Here is a 21,814-nt window from a genome sequence, read left to right as displayed (position 1 = left end):
TGTATGTCTAGGTGAAAATGGTGATCTTCAGTGCATAATATAAATGTGACGTGGGTAAAATGGTTTTCACGTTGAAACCACATTCCTTTTATTATCATTGCCAGATAAAGCTTGCATAGAAATAAGATGCAAAAAAAAAAATCATGCAAAGTACTGGAATATTAATCAATATAAGAAAAATAAAATTACAGAATTTAAATAGTTTGTGGTTTATTGCGTTCTCTCATTGTGTTTTCTCATTGTGAACCTTCCCGGATCACAGACTAGTAAAATTACTGCAATGACTTAAAGAAATGTGGTCGTCAATCATCATGATGTAGCCCATTTGGGAGATTTTATGAAGGCTGGTGAAGGATAAATGAGATGTAACCCATAGCAGTCAATGGAATTATGGCTGAAACTCAGCTCAAATTGATAACTTCTATGGGTTACAGCATTGAACATCAGTATTCATAAAAGCCCATGCTGTGTTGATGAATACCCATTAGCTTGTGCTCCATTCCAAGAGTGTAAATAATGCAAAGGTTCTCAGTTCAAGCAGGGATGCATTGGCACTAGAGTTGCTGCAAATCCATCGTGGGACCAGGTCCATTGGCAAAGTCAGTAATTTGTGACCACTAGACAAGAACCCTTAGAACCTCCTCCTTATTCCCGATATCCGAGGCTCTTCTTTTGATTAGCCGGTCCTTGTGATGACACATTGGACTTTGCGCTAATCAAAAGAAGAGGTAGTAGGTGGTTCTTAGGGCTTCCATCCCGCGATCAGAGGCTACCGATATGGCTGATGGAGTGGGTCCTACAAATCGATTGATACCAAATCTAACTGACACTGCTTGTGCCTTCCCAGAATGAACCCAATGAGAATGACCCCTCAGGGTGAAGATCTGAAGGAGGTATTATGCATAACAGGGGTTGGGAACAAGGAATCTGTGGAAGCAAAGGAATTGAAGGATCACAAACGGAAGAGGAAAGTGAGGTTGGGTAACCAGAGTCCTGGGCAGGAGAAGTCTAAAGATAAAGTGCCTGAAATCGTATTTACTATGTAATATTTTTGGACAAAAGAGAAAAATTAAACATCATTGATACATAACGATAGGTGTATTTTAGAAAGCTTAACGCTAACATGGGTGTATCAAATAAACCATGCTTGAGCTCAATTTTTTTCTTTCGAAAAGTCAAAAATTCAGAGTTGGTTAATTAGTTAACATATGTATCGGAGCTTTGATTGTCTCATACAGAGCTCCAAAATCCTACGTAGATATAAAGATAAAGAGGACCTTTGAGCAATCCCACCAGTTCTTTTTTAATAATTGTGATTCTTCAAGAAATACAAATTAAAGTTGAGCAAAAAGATTCACTCTTCTCTGTTCCAGTGTCCTGTCTGACCTTCCATGGCTGCCCAACCCGGGTAGTCTTTACTTCCATGTCCGACATTCTCAGCCTGGCCACCTCTGGCGTTTATTAGGCCCTTCAACATCATGACGACATAGCACAAGGCATGTCATGATATTGCTTGAGGTCTAGTACCTAGGTGTCACATGACGTTATGACATTGCAGTGCCTAGTAAATGCCAGAGGCGGCCAAAATATTGTCTCGAGACGCAGATGTAAAGACTGCAAAGTCCGGTTGCTTCAGAGGATTGGACTAGATGCTGAATCATGGCAGCACAAATATTTGTTCTCAACTCCAAGACCTTTTTTTTTAGAAGTTTGAGATGAACTTCTGCTTTTCCTACTAGAATTATGAAGCCAAAATTTTGACCATTCAAAGGAATCTTTCTATACATGCGAGTCAAAAATCAATTTCTAAAAAAGGTCATGGAAACAACCACAGACAAAAGTCTTCAACTATTTCCATACAGTCAATGAATAGAGCTGCAAACATGGAAGACCACCTCACCTCTCCATTCATACCCTGCCTAGATGTGATGGTGGACCACCACCTCATGAGGTAGGAAGGAGATGCAAAGAGACGTTCTCTAGAGATGGTATCCAAAAAATGCATGGTATACTTATTGGATGCATTAAAAATGTCAAAGGTGGTGACAACACTTTCTCTCTTTACGCCTCCTTTATCAAAACTGACTAACATTAAAGAACCTCTAACCAATGACAGTACAGCTTTTATTTTTACAGAACAGTTTAACAAATGAAAAAAGAGCTCAGATTGGTTCCTCTTGATAAATGAGGCCTTAACAATATTTAAAAAAAACGTTCACCCAAATGCTGGGTTCAACCAAGTTGTAAACCGGACTAATAAACTAGTAATCATAACAATAATAATACATCCTAAGTATTTTATGGCTAATCAGTATTGATTCAAAATGGCCGCCTTTTCTGTCTGTAGACAACAATTGATCTCCTATCCATCTTGTAGAATAAATTGGGCCATTTCCGAGCGTCTTCATTCATACCAATTCTTGTGAACAGCCATGATATAATACATATGCATTATTCAGCGTACATAGACATAGATACACATAATTCATATACCAGGTCGATCACCTCTCCCCAAACCGCCTCTCGTTTTCTGTATGTCGACTTTCATTCGTCAGTTCCCTATAATTAGCCGCCTTTATGATAAGGAATAAAATCATCATGTTAAACATTTGCTGTTTTGATTCGTGACAGGGGTCATCAGATAGACCTTTAATCCCAGTGTTATCATTTAGGCGTCTTCTCGAGGTCCTTGATCTCGTACTTGTAGAAATAGTCTACCACATTATCGTAACACAATTATTATTACTTATCACATTTATGGCCCAAAGAAGCAAAGGTGGCATCATAATCAAAGCTGAACGTTCTCCCTACCCTCACACAAGGCAAAATCGCTAACAGGGCCCCAACCTACCATGTATGATACTGGTTTCTTCTTATGTGCCAGAAACATCAGTTGGCTGCACCCTCCCAAAAAATCTTTAAGGGCTTCTCAATCAACCAGTGAAACCCTGCTGTGTACTGCTGAGGGGCATGTAGACCTGAAACAGTTGTCTGTAAATCGATGTCTGGTCTACCTAATATTCCTAGACTCATAAAAACATCAGATATTGACTTACAGGGTAACTACCGCTACTACATGGTACTAGTGAGATAGCAAGGGCTATAGTTAGTGCAAAGAGTGAGATCTCCATATTTCACAGAGAGGAGGGAGGAGAAAAGTTGTGGGATTCTACTCTGCATTCCAGGATCCCACAACCCAGAAGTACAGACCTGAGACATTAAGAATAAAGTTTCTATTTTTCTAGTAGAGAGGTACTTTACATGTTCTTCCCATGGAACATTACTAATGAGACTCTATACTCACATGGATTCCATAAGAAGAACTAGTATTCCCCTTCAAAGCTGGGTCAAGGGCATCTCAATCTGCTCTCCACTGATGAGGGGCAAGTACTCCGAAACAGCTGTCTGTGGATGGGTGTTTGGCTTGGCTTAAACCATAAGGTGGCACACTCATTTCCTTTCCCTCCAGAAGAGCACTTATTTGTAAGTGGAAGAGTCGAATTTTTAGTTCCACTGATGTAAGACTCCAACCTCCTTTAGCAGACCTCTGACCCACCAGGAGATAATTTTCATCCCATAAAATTTGTACCTAAGCATAATCCTACTCAGTACTTTAGGTACATTCTACCCATGGAGGAACGCCAATGCGTGCTCTCATCACCAGTTTGGTACCAGTAAGAAATGGGGTAACCAGACTCATTAAGCCACCTACGCCACCTTTGCAGTTCCCCTACCCTTCAAGAGGTTCTTTGCTTCTTCCAGTAATGAGGTCAGCGATTACCCTCATGTGGGGGGCAACACAACTCACCAACCTCAATGCTGTGCATGGCCTGCAAGGCCAATCATTGTTCCCATGTGAAGGAACGAGGCGCTGCGACAGCGTCGGAGACAGCGTAAGAAGTCAGTTGAGGTACACTTTTTAACTTTAAATGGCTGGAAGCCATTTTGCTTTACCACAATCAATTTTTTTTGCCAAAATTTGTAGTGAATTTCATTCATAATGGATACATTCGCTCGTTCGGCAACCGCAGTGTAAAGAACTATCAAAACATGATTTATTAGTAACTATTAAAATATCAAAAGGGACAAAAAACACAGTAGTCCTACCCGTTTCAAGCACTAAGGCTCGTAATCATAGCACTATTCCCTTTATCATACTTCCCTGGGAAAGAGCCTTAGTGCTCGAACAGGGTAGGCCTAGTGTGTTTATTTTTAGTCTTTCCCTTTTTGATATTTTAAACCCTTTACGACCTATGACATTTAGGTATGTCATAGGTCGCCTCCCTCACTTTGATGCAGGCTCCGGCGCTGAGCTCGCATATTTTCAGGCACATGACAGCTGATCTGTTCAACTGTCAGGTGCCCCTAACAGCCACGGGTGGAATCACGATCCAACCGAGGCTGTTAAAGGGAACCAGTAACAGGGTTTTCTTGTCTTGCAGGTCGAGTTGAGGGCTTATATACAACATTATAGAATGCTGTATATCAAGCCTGAAAGGTGGTGGTCTTATCTCATAATCTCATATCGGCCAAACCTGGTGACAGGTTCCCTTTAACATGCTAGATGCCGCTGACAATCTCTGACAGCGGCATTTAACATGAGCGTGCCAGAAACATGTCAAAAACCACGCTCATCATCACCCCTGTCACATGATTGTGGGGCGCCAATGAGAAGGCATGACAACCAGGGCTCTCCAGAAGACTCCCATGCTTGTCATTGGAGATCTACCTTGAGCGCCATTCCTTGGCCAGTGTTCATAGCAGATGATGATTTTTTCCTACACATAGCAGGGATCCAGCTTTGCTATGTGTAGCACAAGCAATCAGAAGATCACAGCTTCAAGTCTCCAAAGGAGTCTATTGAAGCAAGTAAAAAAAAATGTTTTAAAAAATATAAAAAAAAAAATTAAAAAACATATAAAAGTTCAAATCACCCCATTTTGCCCCACTCATCACTGGGGGGTACGGCAGTTAGACCCTCATTCACAATGGCCTCTGGATCAGTGGGGGTCCCAGCAATTAGACCCTCATTCACACTGGCCTCTGGATAAGTGGGGGTCCAAGCAATTAGACCCTCATTCACACTGGCCTCTGAATCAGTGGGAGTCGCAGCAGTTAGACCCTCATTTACACTGGCCTCTGGATCAGTGGGGGTCCTGGTAGTTAGATCCTCATTCACACTGGCCTCTGGATCAGTGGGGGTCCCAACAGTTAGACCCTCATTCACACTGGCCTCTGGATCAGTGGGGGGCCCAGCCGATAGACCCTCATTCACACTGGCCTCTGGATCAGTGGGGTTCCCAACAGTTAGACCCTCATTCACACTGGCCTCTGGATCAGTGGGGTTCCCAACAGTTAGACCCTCATTCACACTGGCCTCTGGATCAGTGGGGTTCCCAACAGTTAGACCTTCATTCACACTGGCCTCTGGATCAGTGGGGGTCCTGGTAGTTAGATCCTCATTCACACTGGCCTTTGGATCAGTGGGGTTCCCAACAGTTAGTCCCTCATTCACACTGGCCTCTGGATCAGTGGGGGTCCTGGTAGTTAGTCCCTCATTCACACTGGCCTCTGGATCAGTGGGGGTCCTGGTAGTTAGACCCTCATTCACACTGGCCTCTGGATCAGTGGGGTTCCCAACAGTTAGACCCTCATTCACACTGGCCTCTGGATCAGTGGGGTTCCCAACAGTTCGACCCTCATTCACACTGGCCTCTGGATCAGTGGGATTCCCAACAGTTAGACCCTCATTCACACTGGCCTCTGGATCAGTGGGGGTCCTGGTAGTTAGACCCTCATTCACACTGGCCTCTGGATCAGTGGGGGTCCTGGTAGTTAGATCCTCATTCACACTGGCCTCTGGATCAGTGGGGGTCCTGGTAGTTAGATCCTCATTCACACTGGCCTCTGGATCAGTGGGGTTCCCAACAGTTAGACCCTCATTCACACTGGCCTCTGGATCAGTGGGGGTCCTGGTAGTTAGATCCTCATTCACACTGGCCTCTGGATCAGTGGGTGTCCTGGTAGTTAGATCCTCATTCACACTGGCCTCTGGATCAGTGGGGTTCCCAACAGTTAGACCCTCATTCACACTGGCCTCTGGATCGGTGGGAGTCCCAGCAGTTAGACCCTCATTCACACTGGCCTCTGGATCGGTGGGGGTCGCAGTAGTTAGACCCTCAGCAATCAAGAAGTTATCCCCTATCCCCCTTTAAAGGGACAATCATGAGAAAATTGAAAGTAGCTTTGGGAGTGAATGGAGACGAGTTACAAGTAATGTAAAATTGCAGTGGAAATGAAGGGGTTACTTAAGCTAAACCGTTCTGTAAATGTATCCAGAGTCTGATCCATTCATAACCATTAAATGACAGGAAACCAAAACTGAATAGAGCGGCATCACCGCAGCCGGCAGGGTCAGACGGAAACATGAAAGCGAAGAAGGGACCAGGACTCTCAATTTCCGCATGTTACAATCCCCTAATTATCCAAATGGATGGTCACATCGTCCGTCTCTTTCTTGAGAAAGTGCCTCAGAGACATTAAAAAATGAGCGCCATTCATTGGCTCTGAAAGCCGATTTATTTTCCGGAAATGCATGTGCAGCTGCGGAACAGGGCGATCTGTGAGATAATTAGGTCAGGGCTTTATGGAAGCACAAGACGGCGTGTGAACACTGTGCCGACTGAGGATCTTCACCGGTGCAGACAATATTGGGGTTTGTAGTAGATTTTCAGACAGTCTAAGAGACACGAGAACAGTCTCTTTCCTCTGCTGTAGGACCACAAGTTCCATCATGCCCCAGAAAACCTGAGAAATACTGGGGATTGTAGTCAGAAGTCAATTCCTTAGACCATAGACCACATGAAAGTTGAGCTAAACTTTGATGTGATCAGAAATCAGCTGAGAGGTGCTCAGTTAACTCATTCTGCAGCCATCGATCTATCTTACTCTGAAGTCCTATCCGCTGATTTATGACTACATCAACTTTGATGTGGTCTGTGGTCATAAATCAACACAGAGGCGCTCAGAAAAAGGATTTACGAATTTCCAATTGAAATGCAGCCTGTGGAATGAGTTAACTGAGAATCTGTCAGTGAACGCTTTCTCTCGGATTTAAAGCAAAATCAAAATTTATCTCAAACTTGATCTTGTCTATGGTCATAAATCACCACAGAGGAGCTCAGAAAAGACAGATAAATGGGTTACAACATTCCAAATGAATTCCTGGTTGCAGAATGAGTTGACTGAGAATCCATCAGTGAGCTGGCTCTGATAGGGAGTTCGCTAGTCCTTTATCTGTCTTCTTCATAGCTTCTCTGTGCTGATTTATAACCATAGACCACATCAAAGTTGAGCTAAATCTTGATGTGGTCAGAAATCAGCTGAGAGGCACTAAATAATGACAGATAAATGAGTTACAAGCTCCCTATCAGAAGGAGTTCACTGGCAGATTCTCAGTTCTGCAGCCAGGAATTGGAAGTTTGTAAAACATCTATCTGTCTTTTTCTGAGCTCCTCTCAGCTGATTTATGACCATTTAAAAAATTTATCTCAACTTTAATGTGGTTTATGGTCATAAATCAGCACAGAGAAGCTCAGAACAGGCAAACTTCCTATTGAATTCCTTGCAGCAGAATGAGTTAACTGAGAAACTGTCAGTGAACTCTTTCTGATAGGAAGTTTGTAACTCATTCACTTATCATTTTCTGAGCTCATCACAGCTGACTTATGACCACATCAAGGTTTAGCTCAACATTTACATAGGCTATCATCATAAATCAGCACAGAGGAGCTCAGAAAAAGACAGAAAAAGGAGTTACAAACAACCAATTAAATTGTTGGCTGCAGAATGAGTTAACTGAGAAACTGTCAGTGAACTTTTTCTGATAGGAAATTTGTAACTCATTCACCTGTCATTTTCAGAGTGCCTTTCAGCTTATTTATGACTACATCAATGTCTATCTAGTTCATAGAATGTTAGAGTTGGAAGGGACCTCCAGGGTCGTCATGTCCAACCCCCTGCTCAATGCAGGATTCAAGAAATCATCTCAGACACATGTCTGTCCAGCGTCTGTTTGAAGACTACTACCGTTGATGTAGCCTATGATCATAAACAAGCACAGAGAAGCTCAGAAAAAAAGAGAAATAAAGGAGTTACAAACTCCATCTGAATCAGCTCACTGGTGGGCGCTCAGTTAACTCATTCTGCAGCCAGCAATATGCAGGGAAACAATAGAGCCTGATAAAGCCAAAAGGTGCAAAAAAAATTTAATATTTTTTACCTTTAGATTTCTTCCCCTTTTAATATATCTGCTTGCTGTCAGTGAATGGAAACATTCATTTACATCCAGAGGCAAATAAGCATTTGGTGATGATTATTATTTCCTTTTTGTTAAAGTATTAACCCCTCAAAATCTCATCGCTCATTTAATTTAATTAAAAAAAAAATCTAAAATTCCAAAACGAAGCAAAATGTTTGTCTGCAGAAATGCTTGTTATATTCAGGACGGCAGAACTGCCTGGAGACTATATCCGCGCTGCTTGCGGGGAGATTAGAAATACCTGGTATTTTTGGCAATCTATTTTTAAAGTCGCACACGTCATCTTTACTCTGCGTGTCCAAGAGGGTGAAAAATATCTCTGCGGAGTAACCTGCATAGCAAAAAAAGCGAAAATCAGGCCCTTAAAGGGATTCTCCACTTGGCCATTTTTATTTTATAAATGTGTTGAGGACATGATTTCTTGGCACTCTCTAATATATAAGTATTACAGATTCTCCTCCTGAACTTCTTGGCGCAGCCTTCCCTCTAAGACCATTCCCAATATGGCTGCGCACAGAGGAACATGTGACCGGACCTGTGCATCAGCCTCCTCCAATGGAACAACAGCTTTCACCTGTGCAGTATTTCGATTGGAGAGGACAGATCACATGGTCACATGCTCCTCCTTCAGCAGCCGTCTGTGAGGAAGGAGGAGGATGAGAACATGTAATACTTATATATTAGTAAGTGACACTAAATCACGTCCCCCAACACATTTGTTAAAAAATAAACAATCCCTTTAAGAAAACCCTAACCACTTTAAGAGTTTAATAATACCAAGTTATTTTCCTTTATGTTCTGAAACCAATATGGCCACCAAATCACTAACCAGGCGCTACAAGGACACACATAAATCAGCAGAGAGGAGCTCAGAAATAAAGGAGATAAAAGCCACAAACTCCCCATTAGACCATCATAATGAGCTCACTGACAGATTCTCAGATGACTCATTCTTTAGCCAGTAATAGAACCTTTTCTTTTATGTTCTAAAACCAATATGGCCACTAAACCACTTCCAGTTCTCTACAATGACGCATAAATCAGCTGATAGGAGCTCAGAAAAAAGTCACAAACTCCCTATCAGCCCATTAAAGTGAGCTCACTGACAGATTGTCAGATAACTCATTCTTTAGCCAGCAATAGAACCTTTTCCTTTATGTTCTAAGCCCAATATGGCCACCATAATGCCTTGACCAAACCACTACCCGGGCTGTACAAGGGCACATAAATCAGCCGATAGGAGCTAAGAATAAAGTCACAAACTCCCTATTAGCCCATTACAATGAGCTCACTGACAGATCGTCAGATGACTCATTCTTCAGCCAGCAATAGAACCTCTTCCTTTATGTTCTAAACCCAATATGGTCGCATTAAGCCTTGACCAAACCACCAACCAGGCGCTACAATGACACAGCCAACCCAACTAATATTAGCTCTTTCATACAATGCTGTGATCTGGACCCCACAATTAAATCTACAGCCTTTATTACACCTGCAGCATGTTACTGATGAGTGAATCCCTTTAACTTGGGATTACGTAAAGGGGACTTTTTTTATTTTTTACTTAAATGTACGTATTTAAAGCATAAAATCATTTCATGCAATTGGGTTTCATTAAAATTTTTGCACAGTTTTGCTTTTACAAGCTCCTTGTTTCTCTGCACGTTCAACTTCAATGTGGTCTATGGTCAGTGGTCACAAATCAGCTGAGAAAAGCTCAGAAAAAGACAGAAAAAAGCTTCAAACTCCTAATCAGACCATCATGGTGAGCTCACTCACAGATTCTCAGTTAACTCATACTACAGCCAGCAATAGACAGAGCTACACTGAGACTATAGAAGGCAAACGGACGCGTCTCAGGGAACACTTGACGTTTGCCTTCACTAAATCAAAGGTTCTTAAAAATCTTCTCAAGTGTCCTAGATTTACCCAATGCGAGTCTGAGTTGATGAGCGCTCATGTTTTACATATGAATGGGACACCGGATCACTGCCTTTAAAAAAAAAATAGAAAGGAGATTGGTTTCTGGTATTACAGAGAATCTTGAGATTCATTATCTTACGCCATCTACGTGGGCATGTCGGTCACAGGAAGCTGAATAAAATGACACCTTGATGTCTGCGATCCGATGTCTTATTGTAAATGAGCTGTTAAGATCTATGGGCCGGAAATTCTTCTCATCAAGAATCTGCCTCCAGAGCTTACTGTACATGAGAGGGAACGTTACCAGTGTGAGACATGTAATGACTGACGGTCTGCTCTCCTGATCTACATGTCTAATACTGGTAGTGGCCACTTTAATCTAAAATAATCTCTGGAGGCAGATTCTCGAGGAAGATCCGTGTCTGGACCATAGATCTTAACAGCTCATTTACATATTGAGAAAAACGCGTATTTCTCTGGAAAAAGACATTGGATCACAGATATCAAGGTATCATTTTATTCACATACTTATGACCTATATGACCTTATAGATGGCATGGGGGGGGGGCTAACAGATTCCATTTAAATCAGTGCTATAAAACATTATCTATCTCATATCTATCAATTATCTATCTATCTATTTATCTATCTATCTATTATCTATCATCTATCTATTATCTATCTATCATCTATCTATTATCTATTATCTATCTATCTATTATCTATCTATTATCCATCTATTATCTATCTATCTATCATTTATCTATCTACACTGGGTACGGAAAGTATTCAGACCCCTTTAAATTTTTCACTCTTTGTTTCATTGCAGTCATTTGGTAAATTCAAAATAGCCCCAGGTCAGAGAAGAACAAATCTGCCTTCCTGTTTATTTTAGAATCTGTTCCACAAAACGCGTCAGCATATTAACCATGGTACTTAATTAAGGACCACCTTTGATCAACCCCAACCATCTCGTTGAGTGGCACCCACAATACTCACCATATGGTACCAAAAATAATAATCGGCACCCAAAGCTAACATTTATATTGAAAAAGGCAAGGTGTATCCACTTACAGGCTCACTAGTGGATATACTACCTTGGTCCACTCTATTCAATACTAATATGCACCATTAGCAACAAGTATGAATCCAGCCTTAAAAGGAATCTGTGAGAAATTTTTTGCTATGTAATGTGAAAGCAGCTTGATGTAGGGGCAGAGACCCAGATTCCAGCAATGTATCACTTACTGGGCAGTTTGGATAGAATCCTTGTTTTTCCTGCTGCAGATGTAGCAGTGGTCAGAATATAACACTGCCCACACCACTGATTGGCAGCTTTCTATGCACACTGCCAGCAAACTGCCAATCAGTGTGGGGGGGCGGAGTTACACAGATTAGCTGGACTGCTGAGCGCGTGACACCTAGTCAAGCAGTGATAAAACACTGATTGTATGGAAACTACAACACACTGCTTGGAAAGTGACACATCGTTGGAATCAGACTCTCTTGCTCTATATGATGCTGCTCTCAGATTAAATTGAAAAAAAAAAACCTGCAGACAGAGTCTCGCTAAAATATCCCAGAAGATACTGTGATACTCTCAGCACAAAAACTACCAGAAGTAAACATATGTAACCTTAAATTGTAGACCACCAATGGTCCGCAACATGACTTCTAAATATTTTTCTCCTGGGTTCTCACCAGCAGCGACTTGATGGTGTCTGCACCTCTTCATTGGTTGTAGTCCAAACCACTTTAAACCAATTTTATACAATTTTTTTTGGAATCCGTTAATTTATTTTTGCAAATTAGATCTCTCCCGGAAGGAAAGAAAACGACCCCAAATTTTGGAAGTCAATGTCCAACCCTTTGACGATCATGACTACTTTAACCAGGGAAATTAGGCAATCCATGTGCCCATCTATAGACAGCTGTTTCGGGTTATTTGCCCCTCATTAGCACCGAGCAAGGTGGCAGAATGAGATGTCCTCGATGCAGGTTTTGGGGTAAGGACAGGCTGGGCTACTGTATCTAATTCTTTTGCAAGGCTTCTGAGGGTACGTGCACACGCTGCGGATTCCGCTGCGGATTAATCCGCACGGATTTTGCAAAAACCGCAGATAATCCGCAGGTCCAAAGACCTGCGGATTATCTGCGGTTTTGCCTGCGGTTTGGTCCTGCGGATTCACTATCTCCACAATGGTGGAGATAGGAACCCGCAGCGGTTTCCGCAGAAAGAATTGACATGCAATTCTTTCTGCGGATTCAAAACCGCAGCAAATCCGCGCGGATTTTTCCGCAGCGTCGGCACAGCATTTTTTTTCCCATTCATTTGAATGGTACTGTACACCGCAGCTAAAACTGCTGCGGGTCCGCAGCGGCCAAAACCGCTGCGGAAACGCAGCGGAATCCGCAGCGTGTGCACACAGCCTTAAAGGTTCAGACATCGACCAATATGTGACACTGACAAGGTAGTTTTCTTTTTTTCCAGGACAGAGAAAAATTGCGTGTATTCTCACAGATCATTGCGATGATACTTTATACACAGCTGGTCTCTCTTATTAACACCCCATACGCAGTTGACCCCCTTAAAGGGATTTTCCCATTTTGGAAAACCTCCAGTTCTACGACCGTAGTCTGGTTAAAAAAAAAACCAAAAAAAAACACAACTACAACTTTCTTTATTCACCCTCCTTGGGTCCAGGGCTGAGTCTCCGCCACTGCTCTCAACGTCTTGGGTAGTGTGCTGCATTGACGTCATGCTTGTGCCGATCTCAGCGGTTCTCAGCGGCACAAGCCGTCAACACAAGCAGCGCTGTCCATGTGCCGTCAGGGCTGCAGACAATAACGCACACCTGGAGCAGAGACTCTGAGTTTGGCCGGGGGAGGGTGAGTAAAGCAAAGTTTCTTTGGTTTTGTGTAACACAAGTTGCATCTGGAAGAGTGAAAGTGATAAACCCCTTTAAGGTGAGTCAGCCCTACCCAGTATTGTGGGACCAATAGCACATAAAGTAAGCTCAAAAAGAGTCAGTCGTGTTGGTATTTGAGAGAATAGTATTTGCACCTCACAAACAATTAAGTGGCCACCAGTAAGACCCTCCTTACAGTTTGGGAATTACTGATAAACCCTAATGTTGCTCTTTTAAAGTGAATCTGTCAGTAGGTTTTTAGCTACGTTAATGATGTAGGGGATGAGATCCTGATTCCAGCGATGTATCACTTACTAGGCTGTGTCTTGCTGTTTCAGTAAAATCAGTGTTTTATCAACAGGAGATTATCACTACAGGACTAGTGGTCTTGTGCTTCCTAGTCCAACCCAGCCCCCAGCACTGATTAGCAGATTTCTGCCAATATATAGTGTACACAGCCAATCAGTGGTGTGGACGGGGTTAAGCAGGGCTCAGCACTCTGAGCACTGCTGGATCTGCAGCAGAGAAAACAGAGACTTGCTGGGGATGTATCCCAGCAAGTGATACGTCGCAGGAATCAGGGTCTCAGCCCCTACATCATGCTGCTCTCAGATTACATTGCAAAACCCTGGTGACAGATTCACTGCAAAGGATATTATAGTTACACACAATTCCACTTACGAATTAGTGGTTCCGGGAAGGATTCTTTCCTATTTCTAGTAAAATTACAACAAAGAAAGAAATAAACATCATTTATTGATTAAATCTAAATATTAACTAAATAAATGAAACGTTAATGAATTAATTAAAAAGCGTTCAGCGTAAGATCGTTGTTAGACACTCGAAAGAATGTAAAAAATGATGTACTTGTAAGGTTTTGGGCTAAAAAACAAAAACAAAAAGTAAAACTGGAATAAGAGAACCAATGAAAAACTTTACATTTTGATGGTTTTACCTAAAAATCTAAAACTATATATTTCCATTCATGATCGCGACAGATCGGGGGGGGAAAAAAACTCACCATAGGAAATGCACCAGGAATAAAGCATGAACCGAAAAGAATCTTCGAAGGTCAAAACTTACTTAGTGTACGTAGAGCTGCGAAATTAATTTACTATGGTCATTGTGAATTAAACAAAAGTAGATAGAACATTAATTTAGTGTTAAGGTTCCTGCTAAGGAGGAGAGAAATAAAGCAGAAGATGTGACAATACTTACATATGCTTTGTAATCACAGGCTTGGAAGATGAGCTTTTCGGGATGATGCTGCCAGTACTGAAAGGGTATAGAGCCCGTGGCTTCATTGGGGGCTCGCAGGCTGATAGATGGTTGATCTCCCCAATCTCCTGTCTGAAAATCATATTTACTCTAAAAGTAACAAGTTTCAGTTTAGTCCATTATACAATAATTCAATTTTTACACGGAACACCACAGACAGAGGACAGCTGCGGACCCAGACATTTTGAGTCCACGCACGGACCACAGCTCCACGACAAGTTGAGGACCAACAAGCTGTTGAAGACACGTACAGAAAGCTGCATGCAATACATGAAAAATTGTAAAGCTTTATATAAAAACAAAAAGACAGAATATTATTGAAAAATGTGAAAGATTATCATTGATATAGGAAAGGATTCTTTTTAGTAAAAGCAGTAAATCCATTGATGTCAATCATGGGAAGATTATTATCAATATAGGTAAATATGAGAAATGCCAACCCTTAGGGGAAAATTATAAATAGAATAGGAAAGGGTTCTTTATGGTTAAGGTAGTAAATGTTAGGATAATTACTTTTTTTCACCCCGAGTCAAAATTGGGAACAAGGGGAAGATTATTATTAATATAAGAAAGGTACGGTATATTCGTGGTAAAGGAAGTAAATTTGTGGAATGTCAATCATGGGAATATTATTATCGATATAGGAAAGGGTTTTTATGGTAAAAGAAAGCAGTAAATATGAGAAATGTCCACCTGTAGGGGAAAATTATAATAAAAACAGTAAAGGGTTATTTATGGTGAAGGCAGTAGATGTAATCACTTTTTTTTACCCAAAATTGGGAACAGGGGGAAGATTATTATCTATATAAAAAAGGGATATTTGAGGTAAAAGAGGTAAATTTGGGGAATGTCAATCTTGGGAAAAATATTATCGATACAGGAAAGGGTTTTTTATGGTAAAAGCAGTTAATATGAGAAATGTTAACTGTTAGGGGAAAAGTATAATTAAAATAGGAAAGGGTTCTTTATGGTGAAGGCAGTAGATGTAATCACTTTTTTTTACCCCGAGTCAAAATTGGGTACAGGGGAAAGATTATTATCAATATAACAAAGGGATATGTCATGATCCCAGTGCAGGTTTTTGAGCTGCACGTCAGGGGTTAATGTCTGGAGCTCAGTGCAGGTTTTGACCTGCACACCTGGGGTTAATGATTGTGGCCTCTCTATGGTTCTGGGAGAGCTTCTTAAACCCCTGGGAAGCTCCAATCCCTGTCAGTTATACTTTTGCCTTTGGTCGAGTGTGGTGACCTCTATGTGCCTGTTCCTATGCGTTGTTATAGCTTGTTTATATGGTTCTGACCCGGTTCCGTTTCCCGTTGTGAGTTTGCCTGTTGATTCTGTACTGCGCTACCCTCTCTGTGTATGACTCATTGCCTGTGATCTGACTACTCTCTGCTCGCCCCTCTTGTACCTTGCAGCTATCACTGTGTGTGACTCATTGGCTACGTCCTGACTATTCTCCCTGTCTATGACCCTTGGTAACCCTCGCAGTTACCCTGCTAGGAGTTCTCTTGCAGCTCCTAGCTCTCTGGAGTTTAGGCCACGCCCCCAGCAGTCACGTGCTTCAGGTCCTGCTGTTCTGAAGTACGCACCTACTCGGCTGTTGCCCGCTCCACAGGTATCTTTGAGCATGCGCACTGGCTCAGTGAGCAAGTTCAGTGCGGTGTTCCTGACAGGATATCTGTGGTAAAATAATTACATTTGTGGAATATCAATCATGGGAAAGTTATTATGGATATAGGGAAGGCTTTTTTATGGTAAAAGCAGTAAATATGAGAAATGTCAACTGTTAGGGGAAAAGTATAATTAAAATAGTAAAGGGTTACACAGTCACATAGGTTGAAAACAAAAAAAAAAATCTAGGTGCATCAAGTTTAACCTTTTTCCCCCATTGATACATTTTGTCACTAAATTAACTATTACCTACAATATTATTTGTACTGAGGGTTCTTTACGGTAAAGTCAGTAAGTGTTGGGGTAATAATTTTTTTTCACCCCGATGTCCATCACGTATCCATCGGAAGATTATTATCAATATAGGAATGTGATCTTTGCAGTAAAATTAGTAAATCCATGGAATGTCTGTCACGTGTTGATTTGAAGATTGTTATCGATATTGGAAAGGATTTTTTACGGTAAAAGCAGATTACAATTAATATAGGAAAGGGTTCTTTACTGTAAAATAAGTAAATTGCAGTGTAATTACTTTTTTACACCCTGAATCAAAATTGGGGACGGGGGTATAAAGTATTGCCTTCATCTTGAAAAAAAAAAAAAAAAAGGTTACTATTCTATAGTCTATCTCTGAACCAGTTCCTAACTATAAATGGGTATTTTCTCATCTTCTGCATCTCAGTTGTGCACGAAAAGGATTTTTTGCGGTAAAAGCAGTGAATCCGCAGAAGACCTACTCTAAGACTTTTGTTTTGTGTTATCTTCTGCTTTATCCATTTTGTACCTACTTGTCTCCATAGTCGGTACTGTGTCCTATGTACCATCCAGTTCATTGACTATATACTAGCATTTTTCAACCATACAACCCACATTTTGAAGGTTCTTTCCACTTCATACAAAATTTGACCAAACTGGTTTTCACTTATGGGAAGACCTTGTCTTTCTTTAAGAAAGATATCCAAGATTGCAAACAGGTGTTTAAAGGGATTATCCAGGCTGTATGTGACTGTGTTTAAAGGGGTTGTCCAGGCTGTATGTGACTGCAGACTTGTGAATCCTCACATCGTGCAGTGTGCTCGCTGTCAGGATTATCTGGCGCCGGGAGTGGGTCTTGATTTACATACATACAGTCACATGTCGACTAGACGTGTGCTGCCTCACTCAATGCAAGTTGTGATAAAACACTCCGGGATCGCCTTTGCTGGGGTCAAAGGTCACGTGCGTTCCGCATGAAACTCAGGCGCAGAGCTGGGATTCGGGTATAACTGACACTGGGTCAGGTTTATTAATGGTGAAAGCAATGCATAAAGAAATAAAACATAAAACAAATCCTTGCCTGTCCGGCACTAACTAAACAATGGACAACCTAACTACCAACTGGCGGGCTTCTCCCATCCAGCCAAACCACAGTTGCAGTGGGCACTGCTTCCACTCACGTGTGTCTCTCACACAGACAGGCTCTCTGTGTTCCCAGGCTGAGACACTCACACAACCACCTGGCATCCTTTTATATCCACCTCCCATTATTCATTAGTAAGCAGGTGCGATACTGACCAGACTAGGCCACATAGGAAAGGAATCTGGGCGAGATATACCTGCCCTCATCCACTATTCCCACATGATTCTCACATATCCCCCCCCTCTGCTCAGACCACTCCGGTCGAGCAATGACACCCGCCAAACAGTGCACTCAGGACAGGGCATCTGCATTCCCCATCTGTACTCCTGGGCGGTGCTCCACCGTAAAAGTGTAGGCCTGCAGGGCAAGGAACCACCGGGTCACCCGGCTATTCCGTTCCTCGTTCAAGTGCATCCACTTGAGAGGGGCATGGTCAGTGATCAGCCTGAACTTTCGGCCCACCAGGTAATATTTGAGGGCCTCTAGAGCCCACTTAATGGCGAGGCACTCTTTTTCTACGACTGCATACCTTTGCTCGTGTCTATTCAGCTTCCTGCTGAGATAGAGGACTGGGTGTTCCACTCCGTCCCTCACTTGTGAGAGTACGGCCCCGATACCGGTATCCGAGGCATCCGTTTGTACCACAAACTCGCTGCGGAAGTCCGGAGTCACCAGTACGGGCTGAGAGCAAAGTGCCCGTTTTAGGCTATGGAAGGCTTCTTCAGCCGCTAAACTCCATTTAATCATGACGGAGTCTTTCCCTTTGGTAAGATCCGTCAGGGGGGTAGCGATGGCTGCAAAATTGGGTACGAACCGGCGATAATAGCCGGCGATCCCCAGGAAGGCTTGCACCTGCTTCTTGTTGACAGGTTGTGGCCAGTCCTGAACCGCCTGAATCTTATCAACCTGGGGTTTAACAACACCCCTCCCAATTACATACCCCAAATACCGGGCTTCTTCTAGCCCGATATGACATTTCTTGGGGTTCGCGGTTAGACCTGCCTCCCAGAGGTCGTCAATCACAGCTTGTACTTTCTGGAGATGACTCTCCCAGTCCAAGCTGTAAATGACAATGTCATCCAAATAGGCCGAAGCGTACTGCCTATGTGGCCTCAGGACTCGATCCATCAGTCTCTGGAAGGTCGCCGGTGCTCCGTGCAGTCCAAACGGCATATACACATACTGAAATAGACCTTCCGGCGTAGCAAATGCTGTCTTTTCTCTGGCAGCCCCCGCCAAAGGGATCTGCCAATACCCCTTTGTTAGGTCTAGGGTCGTAATATAACGGGCTTTTCCTAACCGATCTAGGCATAGGATAGGCATCAAATTTTGAGACCGCATTCAGTTTCCTGAAGTCATTGCAGAACCGGATGGTGCCGTCCGGTTTAGGAATTAACACAATCGGGCTGGACCAAGCACTGTGCGATTCCTCAATGACACCTAACTCTAACATTGCCTTCACTTCTCCGGAAACGGCTTCACGGCGTGCTTCCGGAATTCTGTAGGGTTTCACGTGAACAGTGACACCAGGTTCCGTTACGATGTCATGTTTCATTAGCATAGTCTGCCCGGGTTTTTCTGAGAAAAACTTTTGGTTGTGAAGTAGAAACTGCCTGACCTCAGTCTTTTGCCGCTCCGAGAGAGTCTCTGCAACCCGTACCTCCGGTACGGTATGCGAGCAGACGGGCCGGGCCAGCTCCGCTGACAAGGCAGACCGATCCTTCCAGGGCTTTATCAGATTTACATGATAAATCTGTTCAGGTTTCCGTTTACCTGCCTGGTATACTTTGTAGTTTACTTCACCAACTCTTTCCTTAATCTCAAAGGGGCCCTGCCACTTTGCCAGGAATTTACTGTCCACCGTGGGGACCAGGATCAACACCCTATCTCCGGGTGCAAACGTACGGATCTTGGCGCCCCTATCATAGATTCTTTTTTGGGCTCCTTGAGCCTGTACCATGTGTTCTTTGACGATAGGCATAACAGCCGCAATACGGTCCTGCATTTGTGTGACGTGATCTATCACTGTTTTAAACGGAGTGACCTGACCCTCCCAGGTTTCTTTTGCAACATCTAACAGTCCGCGAGGACGTCGGGCGTACAATAACTTGAAAGGCGAGAACCCCGTGGAAGACTGGGGCACTTCCCTGATGGCAAAAAGCAAATACGGAAGTAAATAGTCCCAGTTCTTCCCATCCTTGTCTATCGCCTATCTCAGCATCTGCTTCAGAGTTTTATTGAACCGTTCGACCAACCCGTCTGTTTGAGGGTGATACACGGATGTGCGTAACGGTTCGATTTGTAACAATCGGCAGAGCTCCTTCATTACCCTGGACATAAAGGGGGTCCCCTGGTCGGTGAGTATCTGTTTTGGTATACCGACCCGACTAAACACATGCACCAGTTCCTTGGCAATCGTCTTGGTGGCCGTGTTACGCAAAGGGATGGCCTCCGGGTAACGAGTGGCGTAATCCAAGATGACCAGGATATGTTGGTGTCCGCGTGCAGACCATGGAAGGGGCCCAACTAAATCCATCCCAATCCTCTCAAACGGGACTTCAATAATAGGTAGGGGTACCAAAGGGCTACAGAACCGGGGCTTAGGTGCAGAGGCTTGGCAGTCAGGACAAGACTCACAATATACACGAACATCGTGATGCATGCCTGGCCAAACAAAATAGTGTAATATCCTTTCGGTGGTTTTCTGGACACCCAGGTGACCTCCCATCACATGTCCGTGGGCCAGGTCCAGCACCTGCCGCCAGTAGGGTTTTGGCAAGACTAATAGTTGCACCGTGTCTTCCCCCTTTTTCTCTATCTGATAGAGTAAATCATTCTCCAGAACCATGTAAGGATATGCCAGCCTAGAGCCAGGTTCTACGGGTACCCCATTTATCACTTTTACATTTGTCCTAGCCTGAGAAAGGGTAGGATCCTTTATTTGCTCGCTTTGGAAGTCATCTTTCTGAACTTCTAAATCCGGCAAACGGGGAGGTGGACGGCTGTCGGTCTCCTCCTCTTCCTCGGTCTCCTCCGTATCACCCGCCATGACTGAAAACGGGAACTGTAGGTCATTTCCAGCAGACTCTTCCCCCGAGTCTTCCGGGGAGACCTCTTCCAGGGGTTCGGGACCCACACGCGCCCGGGGAGAAGAATCATGTACATTGTTACCCTGGGGTATCAATTGATTCTCCCACAATTGCCAGAAGTGGGGAAAATCCCGGCCCAGGATAACATCATGCAATAACGCCGGGACGAGTCCCACTTTATGTTGCACAGACCCATAGGAAGTAGTAATGCATATGACCGTGGTGAGGTACGAACAGGTGTCTCCATGCACACACGTTACAGAAAATTTGTCTGATGGTCCAGTCGGGGCTGACACCAGACTGGCCTTCATCAGAGTCACCACACTTCCCGAGTCTAACAATGCCACCACATTTTTGCCATCAACAGTTAAATCACACAAGTGTTTTTCCACATCCTTTTGACCAGCATTCACACTCACTACCCGTGCAACCATAGCCATGCGGTTTTTAGAGTCTGTGACGTCGCACTGCATGGGTTCAGTAGTGAGCGGACAGTTCGCAACAATGTGTCCCATCTCTTGGCAGCGGAAACACCTAACGGGCCCCTTGCTTAGACCATAGTTCGTTACTCTCGGCCTCGCAGTGCGGGCAGTCCCGTTTTCCTCCCCCACTGTCTTAGGGATTTTTCCATCTCCCCTACTCCCTGGAACAGTCTTACCGGTTCCACGTGGAGACGATGAAGAATGAGGTGGGGTAGCGTTGTCTCGGAGTCCTTCCGCCACGGAGTAACGTTCAACCAGATCCACCAGTTGATCTGCCGTCGTAGGATTTCCATGGCTTACCCACTTCCTCAGGGCTGGCGGTAGAGCTCTCAGGTACTTGTCCATGACGACTCTCTGGATTATCTCTGGCGCTGTCAGCACCTCGGGTTGTAGCCACTTCTTCGTCACGTGGATCAGGTCAAACAACTGTGACCGCGGTGGTTTATCCGGCTGATAAGTCCATTGATGCACTCTCTGTGCACGGACAGCGGTCGTCACTCCCAGCCGGGCCAAGATCTCGGCTTTCAGTTTGTCAAAGTCCTGCGCAGCTTCAGGCTCTAAGTCATAATAAGCCTTTTGGGCCTCACCGGAAAGAAACGGGGCAATCAGGCCGGCCCATCGTGCCTTCGGCCATTTTTCTCACACCGCCGTCCGTTCAAACGTGGTCAGGTATGCCTCGACGTCATCTTCGGTCGTCATCTTCTGCCAGTACCGACTCACGTGAATCACTCTCGACTCGG

The 21,814-nt window shown here is 43.6% G+C and overlaps 1 protein-coding gene across 4 annotated transcripts in view; it reads right to left on the bottom strand.

Moving 5' to 3' along the window:
- Positions 1-21,814, bottom strand: part of ANKS1B (ankyrin repeat and sterile alpha motif domain containing 1B) — a 113,563-nt gene that overhangs the window by 28,938 nt on the left and 62,811 nt on the right. For 2 of the 4 annotated variants that reach the window (XM_073567845.1, XM_073567847.1), the window contains exon 3: positions 14,371-14,502. In XM_073567845.1, the coding sequence (XP_073423946.1) occupies positions 14,371-14,502 (132 nt within the window). Of the gene's footprint in view, positions 1-14,370; positions 14,521-21,814 lie in introns of all 4 variants that reach the window. The other 2 variants (XM_073567844.1, XM_073567846.1) reach the window with 1 other exon arrangement.

This window comes from Dendrobates tinctorius, unplaced genomic scaffold (assembly GCF_039654945.1).
Source record: "Dendrobates tinctorius isolate UK_male_01 unplaced genomic scaffold, ASM3965494v1 ptg000020l, whole genome shotgun sequence".
Lineage (NCBI taxonomy): Eukaryota > Metazoa > Chordata > Amphibia > Anura > Dendrobatidae > Dendrobates > Dendrobates tinctorius.
Note: the sequence above shows the minus strand (reverse complement) of the source record. Positions and strands in the feature narration are given on the sequence as shown.